This window comes from Lynx canadensis, chromosome B3 (genome assembly GCF_007474595.2).
Source record: "Lynx canadensis isolate LIC74 chromosome B3, mLynCan4.pri.v2, whole genome shotgun sequence".
NCBI classification, from domain to species: domain Eukaryota; kingdom Metazoa; phylum Chordata; class Mammalia; order Carnivora; family Felidae; genus Lynx; species Lynx canadensis.
Genome location: NC_044308.2, coordinates 81,210,187 through 81,229,255, shown reverse-complemented (window position 1 = coordinate 81,229,255; position 19,069 = coordinate 81,210,187). Strand labels below are relative to the sequence as shown.

General features: G+C 36.4%; 1 protein-coding gene across 2 annotated transcripts in view; it reads right to left on the bottom strand.

The window, feature by feature from the left end:
• The window catches only part of NUBPL (nucleotide binding protein like), a 226,491-nt gene that overhangs the window by 161,929 nt on the left and 45,493 nt on the right, over positions 1 to 19,069 (bottom strand). For both annotated transcript variants that reach the window (XM_030318898.2, XM_030318897.2), the window contains exon 4: positions 17,806 to 17,896. In XM_030318898.2, the coding sequence (XP_030174758.1) occupies positions 17,806 to 17,896 (91 nt within the window). The remainder of the gene's footprint in view (positions 1 to 17,805; positions 17,897 to 19,069) is intronic.

Sequence of the window (19,069 nt, the reverse complement as noted above, 5' to 3'; positions counted from 1 at the left end):
ATGCTCATGGATTGGAAGAATAAACATTGTGAAAATATCTATACTACTCAAAGCAATCTACACACTCAATGCAATCCCTATCAAAATGCCACCAACATTTTTTGCAGAGCTGGAAAAAATAATCCTAAAATTTGTATGGAACCACAAAAAGAAAAACCTGGATATCCAAAGCAATCCTGAAAACGAAAAACAAAACTGGAGACATCACGATTCAGAATTTCAAGCTAAATTACAAAGCTGTAGGCATCAAGACAGTATGATACTGGCATAAAAAATAGACACACAGACTGATGAAACAATGGAAAATCCAGAAATGGACCCACATACACACACACACACACACACACACACACACACACACAAAATCACAAAATCACAAAATCTTCGACAAAGCAAAAAAGAATATCCAATGGAAAAAAGACAGTCTCTTTAACAAATAGTATTGGGGAAACTGGACAGCTACATGCAGAAGAATGAAACTGGACCACCTTCTTACACCATACACAAAAAGAAATTCATAATGGATGAAAGGCCATAGCAACTTCTTAGTAGACACATCACCAAAGGTAAGGGAAACAAACAAACAAAAAAAAAAAACATGAACTATTGGGACTTCAGCAAGACAAAAAGCTTCAGCAGAGTAGACAATCAACAAAACTAAGAGTCAGCCTACAGAGTGGGAGAAGATATTTGTGATGACATATCTGATAAAGGGTTACTATCCAAAATCTATGAAGAACTTATTAAACTCAATACCCAAAAAACAAAACCCAGTTAAGAAACAGGCAGAAGACATGAACAGACATTTTTCCAAAGAAGACATTCAGATAGTTAAGAGACATATCACATCACATCATCAGGGGAATACAAATCAAAACCACAAAGAGATACTACCTCACACCTGTCAGAATAGCTAAAATTAACAACACAAGAAACAATAGATGTTGGTGAGGATGCAGAGAAAAGGAAAAGTTCTTGCACTGTTGGTGGGAATGCAAACTTGTGCAGCCACTCTGGAGAACAGTATAGAGGTTCCTCAAGAAACTAAAAATAGAATCCCAATTGCACCATTAGGTATTTATCCAAAGGATACAAAAATACAGATTCAGAGGGGTACACACACCCCAGTGTTTATAGCAGCATTACCAATAAGAGCCAGACTGTGGAGAGAACCCAAATGTCCATTGACTGATGAATAAAGATGTGGTATACATATATATGTGTGTATACACACACACACACACACAATGGAATATTACTCAGAGACCAAAAAGAATGAAATCTTGCCATTTGCAATGACATGGATGGAGCTAGAATGTATTATGCTAAGCAAAATAAGTCAATCAGAGAAAGACAAATATCATATGATATCATTCCTATGTCGAATTTAAGAAATAGAATAGATGAAAGTATGGGAAGTGGGGGAGAGAAGAGAGGGAAACAAAGTACAAGAGACTCTTAATGATAGAGAACAAACTGTTGGTTAACAGAGGGAGCTAGGGGAGAGATGGACTAGACGAGTGATGGATATTAAAGAGGGTACTTGTGATGAGCACTGGGTGTTATATGTAAGTGATGAATCACTGAATTCTACTCCTGAAACCAATATTGCACTGTATGTTAACTAAAATTTAAATTAAAAAATAAATTAAATATATAAATAGTATTTTAATTTCATTCTGTGTCATTTAGGATTAAAGGTAACTTATATAATAGCTGTAACTATAAGAAATTATAATTCTATAAAGATGAATTTTATTTTCAATGATCAAACACTAATCACTTATGAGAAATCTATCCATTCATGCACAAATTCAACTATTTACTGAGCACCTACTATCTACTTAATATACAGTATCAATCAAACATTTCAAATTAAAATTGCAAAGCTAACGTGTCAGATTCTCTAGTATATTTGATTCTCTTAAAAATTTCAAGCACCTTTAAAAACAAATACACACATATATTATTACAATGATTATAAAACTTTTTCCTAAACAGTATAAAAATGTTAATAGAACTGTATCATAAGTAAAGGTAGCATGTTTCCCAAGATATGGTTTAGGGATACTGATTTTCAGAGAGTCAAGAAAGGATCACAGGACTTAGGGGCGCCTTCCAGGAGAGCTGTATGTAAATTTCTTCTTGTATTACTAGAAATTTTCAAGCTTATAACTCTTCTTATACCCCAATATATCATACATTCCTTCCATTTTTTAAACAACCTCCTAATACAACATTTAACTGTTTGTTTTATAAAAATAAACTCAAAATGGATAAGGGACCCAAATGTAAGACAGGAAACCATCGAAATCCTAGGGGAGAAAACAGGCAGCAATCTCTTTGATCTCAGCCACAGCAACTTCTTACTCAACATGTCTCCAGAGGCAAGGGAAACAAAAGCAAAAATGAACTATTGGGACTTCATCAAGATAAAAAGCTGCTGCACAGCAAAGGAAACAATCAACAAAACTAAAACACAACTGACAGAATGGGAGAAGATATTTGCAAATGGCATATCCGATAACAGGTTAGTATCCAAAATCTATAAAGAACTTAGCAAACTGGGTGGGGGAGAGGGAAAAATGGGTGATGGGCATTGAGGAGGGCACTTGTTGGGATGAGCGCTGGGTGTTGGACGTAAGCAAGGAACCATGGGAATCTACTCCAAAAACCAAGAACACATTTTACACACTGTATGTTAGCCAATTTGACAATAAATTATATTTACAAAATAAATTTAAAAAATATATATAGCTGGAAAAAAAAGAAATACCAAATAAAAGCTGTGCTGTCTAGTTAACAACAGATTTACAACCTATTGGAAATAGGTTCTTCTTGCCCTCTCCATTTCGCACACTCATAATTCACAAATTTTGCAATGACCATGAGCCAAAGAAGTGAAGTCTCTGCATGAGTGCAAGGAAGGTACAGTTTTTCCAATCAGACTACTTTTTGCCTTACACAGGCATAGGTGACCTCTGGGTAAGGCTATAACCTCTGTAGTGCTCAGCCAATGAGGAATCAGGGGAGGGGCTTGCATTCTAGGAGATAAATTGTCTGCTGTAACCACCCCGAGTGTGCCTGACACCCACTCTTGCAAGAACGTTGATTAAAGCCTCATTTCACCGTGGGGAAAAAAAAAAAGGAACTTAGCAAACTCAACACCCAAAAAACAAATAATTCAGTAAAGAAAAGGACAAAAGACATGAATAGACACTTTTTCAAAGAAGACATCCAAATGGCTAATAGACACATGAACAAATGGTCATCATTAGGGAAATACAAATCAAAACCACAATGAGATACCACCTCACACCTGTCAGAATGGCTAACATTAACAACTCAGAAAACAACAGACGTTGGCAAGGATGCGGAGAAAGGGGAACACTTTTGTACTGCTGGTGGGAATGCAAACTGGTGCAGCCATTCTGGGAAACAGTGTGGAGGTTCCTCAAAAAATAAAAAATAGAACTACCCTATAACCCAGAAATTGCACTACTAGGTATTTATCCAAAGGATACAAAAATACTGATTCAAAGGGTCACATGCACCCCAATGTTTATAACAGCAGTATCAACAATAGCCAAAATATGGAAAGAGGCCAAATGCCCATCAACTGATGCATGGATAAAGATGTGGTATATATACTCAATGGAATTATTACTCAGCGATGAAAAAGAATGAAATCTTGCCATTTGCAACGTGGATGGAACTGGAGTGTATTATGCTAAGCAGAGTAAATCAATCTGAGAAAGAGAAATATATCATTTCACTCATATGTGGAATTTAAGAAACAAAACAGATGACCATAGGGGAAAGGAAGGAAAAATAAGATAAAAACAGGGAGGCAAACCACAAGAGACTCTTAAATACATGAACAACCTGAGGGTTGTTGGAGGGTGGTGGGTGGGGGAATGGGCTAAATTAGTGATAGGCATTAAGGAGGGCACTTGTTGGAATGAGCATTGGGTGTTATATGTAAGTAATGAATCATTAAATTCTACTTGTGAAACCATGACTACACTATATGTTAATTGGCTAGGATTTAGATAAAAATTTTTAAAATATAAATAAATAAATAAATAAATAAATAAATAAATAAATAAATAATTTCCCTGTGTTTGAGCCATAAAAAATTTGAAAATTAAAAATAGTAATTGCCTGCTTTAAGCTGGTTATATTCTGTACATTATACTCAAATGCAACTAATCTCTTTATTGACTGAATGGATTCTGCTTTTTCCTCTTATCTTCCTCATCTGACTCAATGCCACAATGCTGCATTCTTTTTATTGACAGGAAAAGATGCAACAACAAATTAGTTTGTAATTTACTGCTTTACTTTTACAAAATAATAACCAACCATTAGGTATGATATAAATCATGGCTATAAAACAGAACCTGACATGGCCACCATTATTTATTACTTGACATTCATGGCTAACTACTAATACAGTCTTATTAACCATAAAACCCTAATCTTTTCAAAGGGTGATCAGATATCTTACTAAGGCCAAGAAATAGTCCATCTTTTCTATGGGTCGCAATAAACTAGATAGCAAAAAAGGAACATAAACATCACAACAGTCAAAGTACCAAAACTGTGAGGGCTTTTGAAAATGAGTAAGCCTAAATAAAGTTTCAGCGTGTAAATTCAAGTATCTCACATTGACTGTGGTTTGTCTATTCCATAGAGCTAAGGAACTTAGATGTTGGGGGGGGGGGGGATCACAGACAAGTAAAAGGGAAATAAGAGATTAAAAGAATCTGATGAATCCAGCTGTTTCCTTACTTACTTCCATAACCATGGGGGTTATGGAAGCATAACCGCAAAGAAGTAAAGAAGTGTAAAGAACTAATTCTATCCCTTTTACTCTTTCATTGCATCGCTCACCATTTTGTATTTGGTAATTAAAAATGCATTCAGTATATCACTTCAGAATAGGCCAAGAAATAATATTCAAACTTGGGCAATTTTATATAGCAGCACACTGACAAAGTGAGCCATGGCCAGAAAAATAGCTAGAATGGTCAGCATACTCAAAACTGCATTAATATGAGCAAATGCTGAAGGCTAGAAACTGTGTAGCTGAGAAAACACTTAAGGCTGCGATTATGGTGTACAAACATTTCACAGGTTATCAGAAGAAAATAGACTAGGTGGTTCTCATGAGGGCAGAACTAGTAAAAGGATGTCAAAGTTATAAAGAGGCAAATTTTTGTTCAAAATAACAACATCAAATTGACCCGTCATGAAACAGCAAAATCTCCCTCACTGGAGGTGTTTGGGCAGAAGCCAGATCACCACTTATCACACATTTGTGGACTCTATAATTTTATAATACTACAAACTGAGATTTACACACTCAGCTAAAGATAAAGAGCAGCAGCCATTTTAACTCATGTTTTAAATTTGTTGATAATTAAATTTTCTCAGTCTGTTTATAACAAGAAATGCCTCTTCTCCACCAAGGTTCTTCTTAATGACTTATAGAAAGACTGACTTAAACCTAAATTTACCTACCTATGTCTATAAATTAGTTAAAAATAGAAGAGGCATGTAACATAAAACTGACATATAAACACATTTTACATATAAATAATTGCACTATTATGTTTCAGAGTTGAATAAACCACTTTGACATAGATCAAGATTTTCTTCTCTTTTCCTCTGATAATTTTCCTATGCACAAATACATTGTGGGTTATGGAGTACCCAGATACTAGCCTATTACTCTGGGCAAACTATATTTTTACATTACCCTCCTTATCTATAACACAAATTTGCTGATGAATTTAATGGAATCTAGATAATGTAACATTATTTCTTCCTCACTGCTTTCATCAATTCTTCAGTGCATACCAGTGCATATACTATATACATACAGAAAGGCAAGCAGATGACAATCTGTAAGATGGATTTTTCTCTCATTTCAAATCCTAGGTTTGTGTCTTGAAACACCTCTGTTGCTGGAGAAAAAAAGGCGTGCGGGGGCAGGCAGCTACGATAACCCAGGTCCCACTCTTTGCTAATTATCTGTCATTTGCCCTTCCAGTGTGCCCTGTCCTCTCACCTGGGGATTCCTGTATGGACTGCATCAAAAGCAGATCAGAAAGAGGAAGGAGAGGGAGGCCAGGGGTGTATTTCATTTCCTGGTTTTCTCTCTGTGTGGTGATCTTGGGCTGGCTGGGTCCCTCCACTGAGTGTCACTGCTCTTCCCAAGGCAGACTGTCTCCTTCTAGATCTGGATATGCTTCATCCACTCACTTCTGTAGGCCTAGGGGTAGTAATTGCTCCACTGGTATTCAACAGTTATTCTATCTCATGTGCTTTCCTCATACTTCTTACACATCTTTATAAATAGTCCATCTCAAATAATCTTGATCATGCTATATCTTTTTGTTGGAAAGTGACCCAGGAAACAGATCCTCAGAATGAGACTGAGGTTATTCTACAAACAAAGGGATAATCTCTATACTGGAAAGAAATGGGACCACTGGAAATGCATTTCACATTATCAAGGTTCATGAATATACAAATTAGATGAAGAGCATGGCTGCGAGGTCCAGTAATGTGGTAGTTAATTTTGTCAATTTGACTGGGCCATGAGGTACCTAGATAACTGATTTAACATTATTCTGGGTATTCTTGTGAGGGTCTTTCTGGATGAGATTAACATTTGAAGCAAGACTGCATAAAGCAGACTATCCTCCCTGAAGTGGGTAGGCCCCATCCAATCCACTGAAGGCCAGAATAGAACAAAAAGGCAGAATAAGGCACAATTTTTTCACTCTGCCAGTCTTCAAGCTGAGACATCAGTCCTCCACTGCCTTCAAACTCAGAATGTAATTTATACCATTGGCTCTCCTGGTTTTCAAAGCCTTTGGATTCAGAGTAGAACTATACAAATAGCTCTCCTGAGTCTCCAGCTTGCTGAGTGCAGGTCTTGGGACTTCTCAGTCTCCTTAACCATGTAAGCTAATTCCTTACATCTATCTATACCTCCTATTGGTTCTGGTTTTCCGAAGAACCCAGATTAATACAGCTGGCTACGGCTACTTAATTGCTATGAAAACAAAAGTGGTTGTAAAGATGGTAGACCCATCTGAATTTTTAACTACTTTATTTGTAAAGCAATCACTTCTACTTCATTTTTTTAAAGGAAAGGGAAAAAAATGAGGCCAATAATTTCATGAAATCCATAATAAGAATTACTAAGCCAGAAACTAAGACTTCTAACTTCTGGTTGAAGACCTTCCATTAAATCAGCAGTTCTCCAAGTATGGTCACTGGTCCTCTGGGGATCCCCAAGAAAGAACCCTTCAGATGATCCAAGAAGGTAAAACTATTTTCATAATAATACTAAGATATTATTGGCTTTTAACTGAGTTGACTTTTGCACTGGTGGTCCAAAAACAATAGTAGGTAAACTGCCAGCACCTTGGTACAAATCAAGGCAATGACACCAAACTGTATTTTAAAGTCATCATTTTTACCACCAAGCACAGAAATAAAAATAAACGCAAATTTCACTGAAGAATGTCCTGGATGAAGTAACGGCAATTATTTAATGTATTAAATCCTGACCCTAGAGTTCATGGCATTTTTAGAATTCTGTAGGATGAAACAAGAGGTACACAAAACGCACCTCTGCTGTACGCTGCATTAGGAAGGCTGTTACAATGGCTGCCTCAAGGGAGTGCACCTGTGCAACTGAGCTGTAAGCTAAACGACATGTATGTTTTCATAGAACACCATTTTTACCTGAAAGACAAACAGACAAATGATGGCGCTTCAGATTTGGATGTTTAGCATACAAAATAAGTGAGTCTGTCACTTCAAATCACACAACTGACAATATTTTTCTCTATGACTAACTGAAAGCTTTCAAGTAAAATTAGAATTTTTGAAAAACCTGTATATGGTCACCATGAGTTTTACAACTTCCTGATACCTAAAGAACTGTCTATTAAGACCACAATAATACATTATTAGTAAATAGATTTTATATTATATAATGAAATGTGTAAACATTTAGAAGACCAGCATAAATCAATGAACTAACATCTCTAAACACATGTTATAAAATCCAACTCAAAGCCTAAGATAGACCAAAGATTTAAATATAACAGACTATGAAAAGTTCACTGATAGCCTCAGATTCCAAAGTGTAACTAATCTCTAAGAAGCCAACACTTGTCAAAATTGTGGTGTAGTATCAAAGAAACAAATCCATTACTTTTTGAAATAACTATTAAAATATCCTTCCTTTCTCCACTACATGTCCATATGAGGCTGGATTTTCCTCATTTACTTCAGCCAAAACAACATATCGCAACAGAGTGAATGCTAAAGTAGATATGAAAATCTAGCAGTCTTCTATCAGGTCAGACGTTAAAATAATTTACAAAAATGTAAAACAATACCACCAATCTCACTAATTTTTTACTTCAGGAAATAGTTATTTCTGTTAAAATGTTATTTATATTAACAAGTTTACAAGTTTGTAATTTTTAATGAATTAACAAATGTTTTTTTAATTTCTCAGCTTTAATTTCTCTCTTGCTAAATATTGATAAATATAACCTACATTTGTGATCCTCAATATTTTTTAAGAGCATAAGAGGCTCCAGAGACCGAAAAAGTTTTGAGCACTACTACACTATATTAAGCTATAATGGAACACTCAGAAGTTGAAGATGAGTAGAATAAGAAAATTTACAATCTAAACTAGGAACCCTGAAAACATACAGATTTGTGAGAAAAAGTCCCACTCCCTACCTCAGGTCAAACATGGAATTAGATGGTAGACAGTTGTGGTTTGTTTTGGAGGAAGGAGATAAATAAGAGTATGATCCAACTCCAGGAAACCTACAGATTCTCCAGAGAACCTTCAAATGTCCACAGTCCCCAGTTACTGCTACCATTTCTAGTCTCTGTTTGAGATTAAAAAGAAACAGAAGTCAGTAGAGAGGAAGGCGGAAGGTTACAGAGGAGACAAGACAAGCCTCAGGCAGTAAAGGTAAAGGACTATTTTGGGGTGCAAGTAGAAGGTGGTAGATTATACTGTGATTTATAAATAAAACATCACACATACATATTTTGTTCATGACAGATGGAATATATCACCCATAGTTTGAATGTTCATTTTTTAATATTAAAATTTAAAAGATAAACATCTCTCTTTAAAAACAAATGACCAAGTCTCTTGCTCTTTTTTGTGACCTATGGTTGAAAGCTTTATCAGGGTCCAGGGTTGGCTGGACTGTATCACAGCAAGATCAGAAGTTTTTTTCTGTTTCTACAATCCTCTGTTACTTAGCGTGAGAACATTTTTCATCTCCCGAACTAGACTGTGAGCTCTTCAAGAGGAACAGAGTTTATATCGTATTCATCTTTATTCCCTAGAGCAAACACAGTACCTTTATAGACCTGTTCCCTAGAACAAACACAGTACCTTTATAGACCTGTTCAATAACTGATTCCCAAATGATTGATTTGCCAAGGGTCAGAAATACTTACAAAATATGTTTCTTCAAGAAGCACAACACAAGTGTACTGAGATGTCTTAAAAACAGTAGTTGGGGGGCGCCTGGGTGGCGCAGTCGGTTAAGCGTCCGACTTCAGCCAGGTCACGATCTCGTGGTCCGTGAGTTCGAGCCCCGCGTCAGGCTCTGGGCTGATGGCTCAGAGCCTGGAGCCTGTTTCTGATTCTGTGTCTCCCTCTCTCTCTGCCCCTCCCCCGTTCATGCTCTGTCTCTCTCTGTCCCAAAAATAAATAAACATTGAAAAAAAAATTAAAAAAAAAAAAAAAAAAAAAAAAAAAACAGTAGTTGGAACATACCGTTAAATTTAAAATACAATTTTCAGGGCGCCTGGGTGGCTCAGTCTGTTAAGCATCTAACTCTCGATTTCGGCTCAAGTCATTCGCTTCATGAATTCGAACCTGCATTAGGCTCTGAGCTTGACAGCACAGAACCTGCTTGGGATTCTCTCTCTCCCCTTCTCTCTGCACCAGCACCCCCCCCCCACATGTGCATGCTCTCTTTCTCTCAAAATAAATAAATACACTTTAAAAATACATACATAATTTTCTTTTTTTTTCTTTTTTTTTAAATTTTTTTTTAACATTTATTTATTTTTGAGACAGAGAGAGACAGAGCATGAGCAGGGGAGGGGCAGAGAGAGAGGAAGACACAGAATCCAAAGCAGGCTCCAGGCTCCAAGCTGTCAGCACAGAGCCCGACGTGGGGCCTGAACTCATGGACTGTGAGATCATGACCTGAGCCGAAGTCGGAAGCCAAGTTTTCAGATTTGAAGTTTGATACTACCAAATTTTATATTTTAAAAATTAAAAATGTACGTGTCATGTACACATAATATACGACATAGTATGACTATAGAAAAAATACTGCACTGCATTTTTAAAAATCAAATATTACCAAGCTGAAAAAATAAAATGAGTAAAAAATTATATATTTTATTTCCATATAAATCTTACAGAGGACAACTATGAAACTGAATTTCTAACTATTACTCAAATATTCCTTTGAGGAGTGCACTCCCTTGGGAAATAAAACTCTGAAATGTATTAGTTTATTAGATTAGAGGGATCAATTCACATTCTCTTAAGAATTCAGGATATCAAAATTTGGAAAGAATCCTACACTTTCTTGGTCCCCTGTCATTATGTCCCAGCATCAGTCAATAAGGGATTCACTGAAATAGTTGTCTGGGTATAGAAGAGATCAGCTCCCCACCTCCATCCGCATGCATGGAAGTCCCACGTGACTTCCCCACACTCTTTTAGCCTCATTCATCTCTCATTCCAGCCACAGCTCTGCATAGGCTCTGACCAGTGTCACACACAGGCTATTTGAAAGTACCTCACTTCAAGCCTTCAAAGGCCTTTCACTTCCCACCCCAAAAATGTCCTACTTGATGCCAAAGCACAGGACGCCATAGGACTCCACTGGGACTCACTCACAGATCTTGGAAATATAGGTGAGTTCCCATCTACAGAGGTAAGTCTTTGGACAATGGGAAAAGGACCATTAAATAAATTCTTCCCCTTTCCAAGGTGCCTGGGTGGCTCAGTTGGTTAAGCATCTGACTCTTGATTTCAGCTCGGGTTATGATCTCACAGTTGTAGGACTGAGCCCTGTGTCAGGCTCTGAGTTCACAGCACAGAGCCTGCTTTGGATTCTCTCTTTCTTTCTCTCTCTCTCTTTCTCTCTCTCTCTCTCGCTGTCAAAATAATAAACATTTTTTAAGAATTCTTCCCCTGGGGGTGCCTGGGTGGCTGTCGGTTAAGAGTCCGACTTCAGCTCAGGTCATGATCTCACAGTCTGTGGGTGTGAGCCCTGCATCGGGCTCTGTGCTGACAGCTCAGAGACTGGAGCCTCTGAGCCTTCAGATTCTGTGGCTCCCTCTCTCTCTCTGCCCCTCCATCACTCGCACTCTCTCTCTCACACACAAAATTAAATAAACATTAAAAAAAATTTTTTTTAATTCTTCCCCTTGCCTCCCATATACATAACCCCATTCAGTCAAGCAATCTGTCACATTTAAGTGACAGCCAGCTTGACAGAAGTTGCACATTAGCTCTCCATCCTTGCCTCCTTCCTCAGTCTGGATTTCCACTTCCTAATAAATTAGCAGTGCATAGGGCTTTGCTTTCTGGGGAACCCAGTTCAAAAGAAAGTTTGTGGTTTATATCCTGCAAAGGAAATCTCAAAGTCCATTAAAATGCAATCTGCTATTTCTGCTTTCTTTTCCTTAATTGGAAGACCACAGAGATAGCAGAATAAAATCAAAACCGTACCGTCACTGCTTCCTCACTCACCACTTCTCCTAACCCATTACAATACCAATATCCAGAAAAAAAAAAAATCTCAAGTAAGATATTTGTTTTAGTGTTTATGAACTCTTTTAGCTTGGCAATGAGGACGACAGTCAGAGGAAAGAGTTATGGTGTATACTTACTAGTTCCTTCTCTTGTTCCAGGTTGTTCATATTCCCAACACTGGGATTCTGAACACTGCCCTTTCCATTACAGCTCAAATTCAGGCCTTACAGGACTCTACTGCTTATGAGTAAACACAGTAATATTCAACATTTCAAAGCTACCATATGAGGCAAGACTGGCACTGTCCTTTCATATTGAAACAACTGGAACAATCAACTTACTCCACATAATTCTCCAAAGCCAAGCCATACAGATCCTTTCTTTTTTCCTTTTTCTAAGAATGGGGGAAAATGTAGCATAAGACAACCATTCAGATATATCACAAAGACTAACAAAGATAATGTCTTCAAACTGCTTTTATTATTCATAAAAATGTATGTGTTTGCAAATTAAGTTGCTCATATACCCAAAACAGAAAACAGAGTATACAACTAACGTACAAGAAACCTGGCAGGAGTGATTATGTTCTTTATTCAACTAAGATTAATTGCATATCTACTATATACCAAGCATCAGAGAAACAAACCAGGCAAGAAAGCCTCTGCTCTGTGCACATAGTATCATAGTAGGGGAGATTTAAAAAATTAGAAAGATAACACAAAAACTCTATTCTGCAACTGAACTAAGGAGTCTGAGGAGTCAAAGAAGGAAAGCTTCATGCAAGAAAAGACATTAAAACTAAGACCTGAGGAGTAGAAACTGGAGGGGGACGGGGAGGGGGGAGAAGACAGTAAAGGTGGAAGGCATTTCAGGCAGAGAGAATGAAAATGGAGAGACCTGAGCACAGAGCTTGGCATGTTAGAAATAGAGGTCACTGTGACTGGTGTTCACTGAATAACAAAACAAGCTTGTTGGAATTGGGACTGTAGAGATAGACAGAAGGTGGGGATCAGATCATACAGGGCTTTACAATACTGGTAATGTTACAAATGGTAATACTGGGGCACCTGGGTGGCTCAGCTGATTAAGCCTCCGACATCGGCTCAGGTCATTCTCTCAGGGTTCCATGAATTCGAGCCCCACATTGGGCTTTCTGCCGTCAGCATGGAGCCTGCTTCAGATCCTTTTTCTCCCTCTCTCTGCCCTTCCCCTGCTCACATGTGTGCGCACTCTCTCAAAAATAAACATAAAAAAATTTTTTTTAATGGTAATATTGGTAATGATAACATTAAGGATTTTAAATGTATTAAGTTCTCTTCCTTTTCATGAGACGAAAATAAAATTTTAGATTACAATTTCTAAATTGTAGAGCAGTGACGTTTCTAAGCTGAAACGTAGAGAAGGCTTAGAACTAAATTACTAAATCTCCCAATGAAACTTCATTATTCTGTTTTCCTCCAGTAATGATAGCTCTTTTAGCAAACAGAATTACTGGGTCAATATTATAGACACTATTCAAGAAATAGAGCAAGTCTATTTAATATATTTTTCTAATTTTTTTCATTGTAGTAAAATATACATAAAATTTACATCTTAACCATTTTTAAGCCTACAGTTCAGTGGTATTAAATAGATTCCAAATGCTGTCCAACCATCACAACTATCCACCTTCAAAACTTTTTTCATCTCGTAAATACCGAAACTATTACACAGTATCTATCCATTCTCCCCTCCTCACCAGATCGTGTCAATCATTATTCTACTTTTTATAATTCTGACTGTTCTAAGTGCCTCGTATAAGTGGAATCATACAGCATTTGTCTTTTTTGTGACTGGCTTACTTAGCAAGTCTTCATGATACATCCATGTTGCAAAATATGTCAGACTTTCCTCGTTTTTTTTGTGTTTTTTTAACCATAATGAGATAGCATTTTATGCCCTATTTAAAGAGGATGTGGATCCATAATGTCTCTTATATACAATGAACAGAGCATAAGTTGATGCAAACATTTTGGAAAGTAATGCAAACATCACAAACCCATGGCCTGGATATTACAGTCCCAGGTTCATATCGAAAGGAAATTTCTCCTGATGTGCAACAGAAGACAATGCCTAGAATGTTCATAGCATTCTTGTTCACAGTGGCAAGAACCTTGAGTAGAGGGAGATGGGGGGACAGAATGGTGGTATGGTATGAAGAATGATGGTCTTCCAAAGATGTCCAAATTCTAATCCCTGGAACTGTTATTACCAGCTTATTATAAAAGAATATCACTCAGATGATTGGTTGGTTCTCAGTGTTGTAGGCAGAGAAAAGAAGAGATGTGGGCAGTGGAAAATTAAATTAAATTAAAAGGATATAACTCAGAAATAGCGAGATGGATGAGACATATAGGACAAGATATGAGGAAGAGCAGAGAGCTTCCATGACCTCTCCAAGGACATATGCTCCCCAAATCATGTGTTCACCAACCGGGAAGCTCCTTCCTTCCTTTTTAAGACTGAATAACGTCCATTGCACATACATACCACATTTTGCTTATCTATTCATGAACCAATAGAAATTGGGTAGCTTCCACATAATGAAATAATGAACAGTCAATTCATAATAATAGTAGTAGTAGTAGTAATAGTGTATAATGCTGCTATGAACATGGGTGTACAAAATCTATCTAATTTTGACAACCATAATCTCATTTCAATCCATTACCCTGTATGGGTACATACATACCATATACACAAAATCTAGAGTTGAGGTCCAGAAGGTAAGTGAAAAAGATGACTTAATTTCATTATTTTTTTCCTGTAGCATATCTAATTTCTTCTCTAAGTTAGCCTCACCAAATCTAGACTGTCAAAACTTTTCACGCCTTTTCGTATAGTGTTATTATTTATGGCTTTTTGCCTTTTCCTATAGAGTCTCCAACCCAAATATGAATATTTCCTACATCTTCTACCTTCAAAACTCATTTTTCATCCTGCTTTCACCAAACTACTTTCCTAAACACTTTATTTTCTGTTAACATCAAAAAAGAAAGAAAGAAAAGAAAGAGAAACAAAGAGAGAAAGAAATGGTGGCATTTATGATATGTGAATTATATCTTAATCAAAAATAAAAATAAAGCGTCATTCTCATGTAAAAAAAGAAAAATAAAAAATAAATAAATAATATGTTTTATTAAAGTGCCCCTAAAAGGTTTCTAAAGTACCCAGTAAATTATTAAAGTAACTATGAATCAGCAATAATGAAGTCTATTTTAAAAAGCAAAAATTTGGGGCGCCTGGGTGGCTCAGTTGGTTGAGCGGCTCAGCTCAGGTCATGATCTCGCGGTCCATGGGTTCGAGCCCTGTGTCGGGCTCCGTGCTGACAGCTCAGAGCCTAGAGCCTGCTTCAGATTCTGTGACTCCCTCTCTCTGACCCTCCCCTGTTCATGTTCTGTGTCTCCCTGTCTCAAAAATAAATAAAACATTAAAAAATAAATAAATAAATAAATAAATAAATAAATAAATAAATAAATAAAGCAAAAATTTTACAAGGCCCATAAATAAACAGTATTAAAAATAAAATTGTGGGGCGCCTGGGTGGCGCAGTCGGTTAAGCGTCCGACTTCAGCCAGGTCACGATCTCGCGGTCTGGGAGTTCGAGCCCCGCATCAGGCTCTGGGCTGATGGCTCAGAGCCTGGAGCCTGTTTCCGATTCTGTGTCTCCCTCTCTCTCTGCCCCTCCCCCATTCATGCTCTGTCTCTCTCTGTCCCAAAAATAAATAAATGTTGAAAAAAAAAAAAATTTAAAAATAAAATTGCAAGTTAATCCTTTCACTACCAACAATAGCAAGTTCTTTTAATTTTTTCTCATCTGAGAGAAGATACTGAAAACATGAAAATAATTTTGAGAAACACTAGGAATGATCAGAAGATTAGGAAATAAGAAAAAAAGTTGTGTTTTGTTTTTTTTTTTTTTTTTTTAGCTTGGAATTAGACTAGTACAGACAAATGTGAAGTACAAACAGCCCTAAAAAGATATGGCCACATTACAAATGTTCCACCCTACTAGTCTACATGTAATCATAAGGACAGCTCTCTGATCTAACTCAAAAAGTGAGAGGCATAGAACACCTATTTGTCTTGTGGCAGGTGCTAATCATAAATACAAAGATTTATGGCCTGTTGAAACAATTTCTTTGCTATTAATAAGATAATTTCTTATTGTATTGTGTTTTCTGCAGTAGAGAGTATAAGAGGATAAATTAACATGATAAAATATAGAAATGTCAAAATGATGCCAATTAGTATAATAGTGGCAGGTTTATCTAAGATTCAAAACATAATTTATAAGCTGGGGTTTAAGAATCCACATTCTTTTAAGTGAATGATGCCTTAATCGCTCAATTTATTTTTGGGGTGCCTTAAGATCAGCTTGTCAACACAAAAGAAGGGTTCTTTTAAGGCTTTCCAAGATTTCTAGTATCTCATATCTTTACCAGAAAGCCTATTTAATGGCAGCCAATTTGCAAACATCAAATTTAAGATTACAGCTTCAGTAAAACAAGAAGAAAGAAATTAAAGTTCACTTCAAGTATTTATGTTGGCATAGACTGGATAGACTACTTAAGAAAAAACTGACACCAAGGGCTCCATTTCACCATTATTCATGTGCTGCACACACCAGTTTTCACATTACTTTAATCAAGAGACAGACATAATAGTCTATCATTTAAAGTACACAAATTCATTACTCCCTCTTTGTGAAAGAAATTGGACATCTTGGCATATGTCACATATCTGCAAACCAAGTATGCATTCCACTAAAAGGACAAAGAACAAAGAAACTAGAATAACTTAGCTTTGTAAGTTATATAAAATAAAGCATTTTCACGAACAAGAAAATAACTAAGTGGGTGCTTACAAAATAAGACTGCTGGGGTCAATTTTATCATCACTAGATATTCAAGTTTCCTACAATTCAGAATTTAACATTGTAATTGACTCCAGCAACTAAAGCACAAACAAAAACACATTCAACAATAGTAGACGATGTCTAATTAACTAACTTTAATAATGAAATACAAAATACTTGTATTATTTACATAGATAATCCAATAAATACCTACGGTAAATATAATCATTGTGTCCTAGATCTATGGAAAATAAAAAAGCCCAATAAGAAATGAAAAGAAATTAGTCAATTATATACTTATTATAATTAGAAATAAATTTTAATAAGCCAATTTCCAATACTTTTTTTTTTTTTAAGTAGGCTCCATACCCAATGTGGGGCTTGATGCTCTACAAAATGAACCAGACAGGCGCCCCTTTCCAAGACTTCATTTTCTCATCACAGCATTTCTTGTTCTTCATGCCTTATATTTGACAGCTTTGGAAGAAAGTGTAATACCAAGCACAGTAAATATTAAAGATTTACTCAAAAAATTACTCTGTCCTATTGACAGCAGTGAAGGCTGGGAAAAGAAACTAATGTTTTCAGGGTTTTTTAAGCTACTTTAAAACAAACATGACAAAAATCTGATTAGAAAAAATAATTTTCATGTCTTCCAACACAAATACAAACCTTCTATTCAAATACTCCCATACATCCACACATTTAACATAAAGAGATAATGATGATGACTGACCATGTGCCAGGCACTGTTTCAAATGCATTACACTGAACAGCAATTTCTGATTGAGTGGTTTCTCACAGCAACTCTGGTAATTGCTCACCTGACTTTACATATGGGGCAGAGGTGAGGTACAAAGAGGTTAAACAATTCACCCAAAGCCACACAGTCAGTGACAGCTAGGATTCAAACCTGGACAGTCAGGCTTCATGTCTGATTTCAGAATTACTATACTGCACTGTGTATAAGGTGCACATGGTACATGGCACAATGCCTGACACTCAGGAGGTAATTTAAAAAGTTTATTACCATACTATCTATCTCTTCTTCACTTACCCTGTGATAATTCTGGATTTCCTTTCAGATTCATCATCTTTGGAATTGAAGGGCCATACACATCCACATCTAGTAAACCAATGGCCTTTGACTGTAAGGAAACAGAATCTACTGTAAGATTATTTCCACTCTTCATCAAAGATAACATATATAGCAATAGTAAATCTGACTATAAAAAAAGAAAATTTACAAAAAAAATTCCAAAATCCTAACCTAAATTTTCAAAGCAGCAGTAAGGTAAAAGCTTATCAACTACTTAGACAAATACTTTTTGTTGGTTTACTAATTTCTTCTAGAAAACTGACAAGAAAAACCCCCTACATACACTTTACACATTGTGGTTCAGATCTCCCATATAGTCTCAAGTAGACTAAAACCTTTTTGATCTGAAGACTAACAAATTACACACAATGTTAAAATAAGAACTTACAATGGCAAACAAAACCACAGGAAGATGGAGCATTAACCCTTAGAAAGCCCATCTAACACAACAAAGAATAACAAAATGAAAAAAAAAAAAATCATGGGAACAAGACTATAATAGTGCAAGTGAGAAATTCTGATGCAGATCCAGCATGGAAATGCTAATGAGGGTAGTGGCAGACATAATGCGGAGACAACTCCTTACACACAAGTCACAGTTAAACATCCAAGCTCTTCTGGAGAATTCATAAACAACTAAAACTGTTTTCCTTTGATGACCCATCTAGCTACCTGAGGGCAGAATATTCTGACTGGTCTCTAGGTGCCAGTTCATCAGCAACACAGCCAAGTAAAGGTAAACAAAATTCACTATTCCCAAGTATGTCTTTTTTTTTTTCTCCCCCCACCTATTTCTCTTTTGATACATTAAATCAGTCTGTTACTGGTTTTTCCATATATAAGCAAACAGAATGCTAATGCTAACTATACGTCCTTAAGTTACATTTCACCAAGACTCAGAACTCTCCTCCCTCTTTCCCTGTATCCTGGCAAGATAAAATTCTTAACCTCTCAAAAAAAAAAAAAAAAAAGTCCTCATTTTTAATTAAATAATCCCCCATCTTCCATGTTATCTACCTATTTCCAGACACAAAATTACTTTTTAAACCTTGCTGTCTGGTTCCTATTAATACATAAAATAAGGTACATTCAACATTTATGCCCCTAACTTTATACTGACTCAAACTGCAGTTCTAAGAAAATCATTTAATGTCCCTGTATGACTCACAGAGCCTAGAGGACTAAGGATTAAAACCTGCCTCTACCAAAATCTCAGCTTACT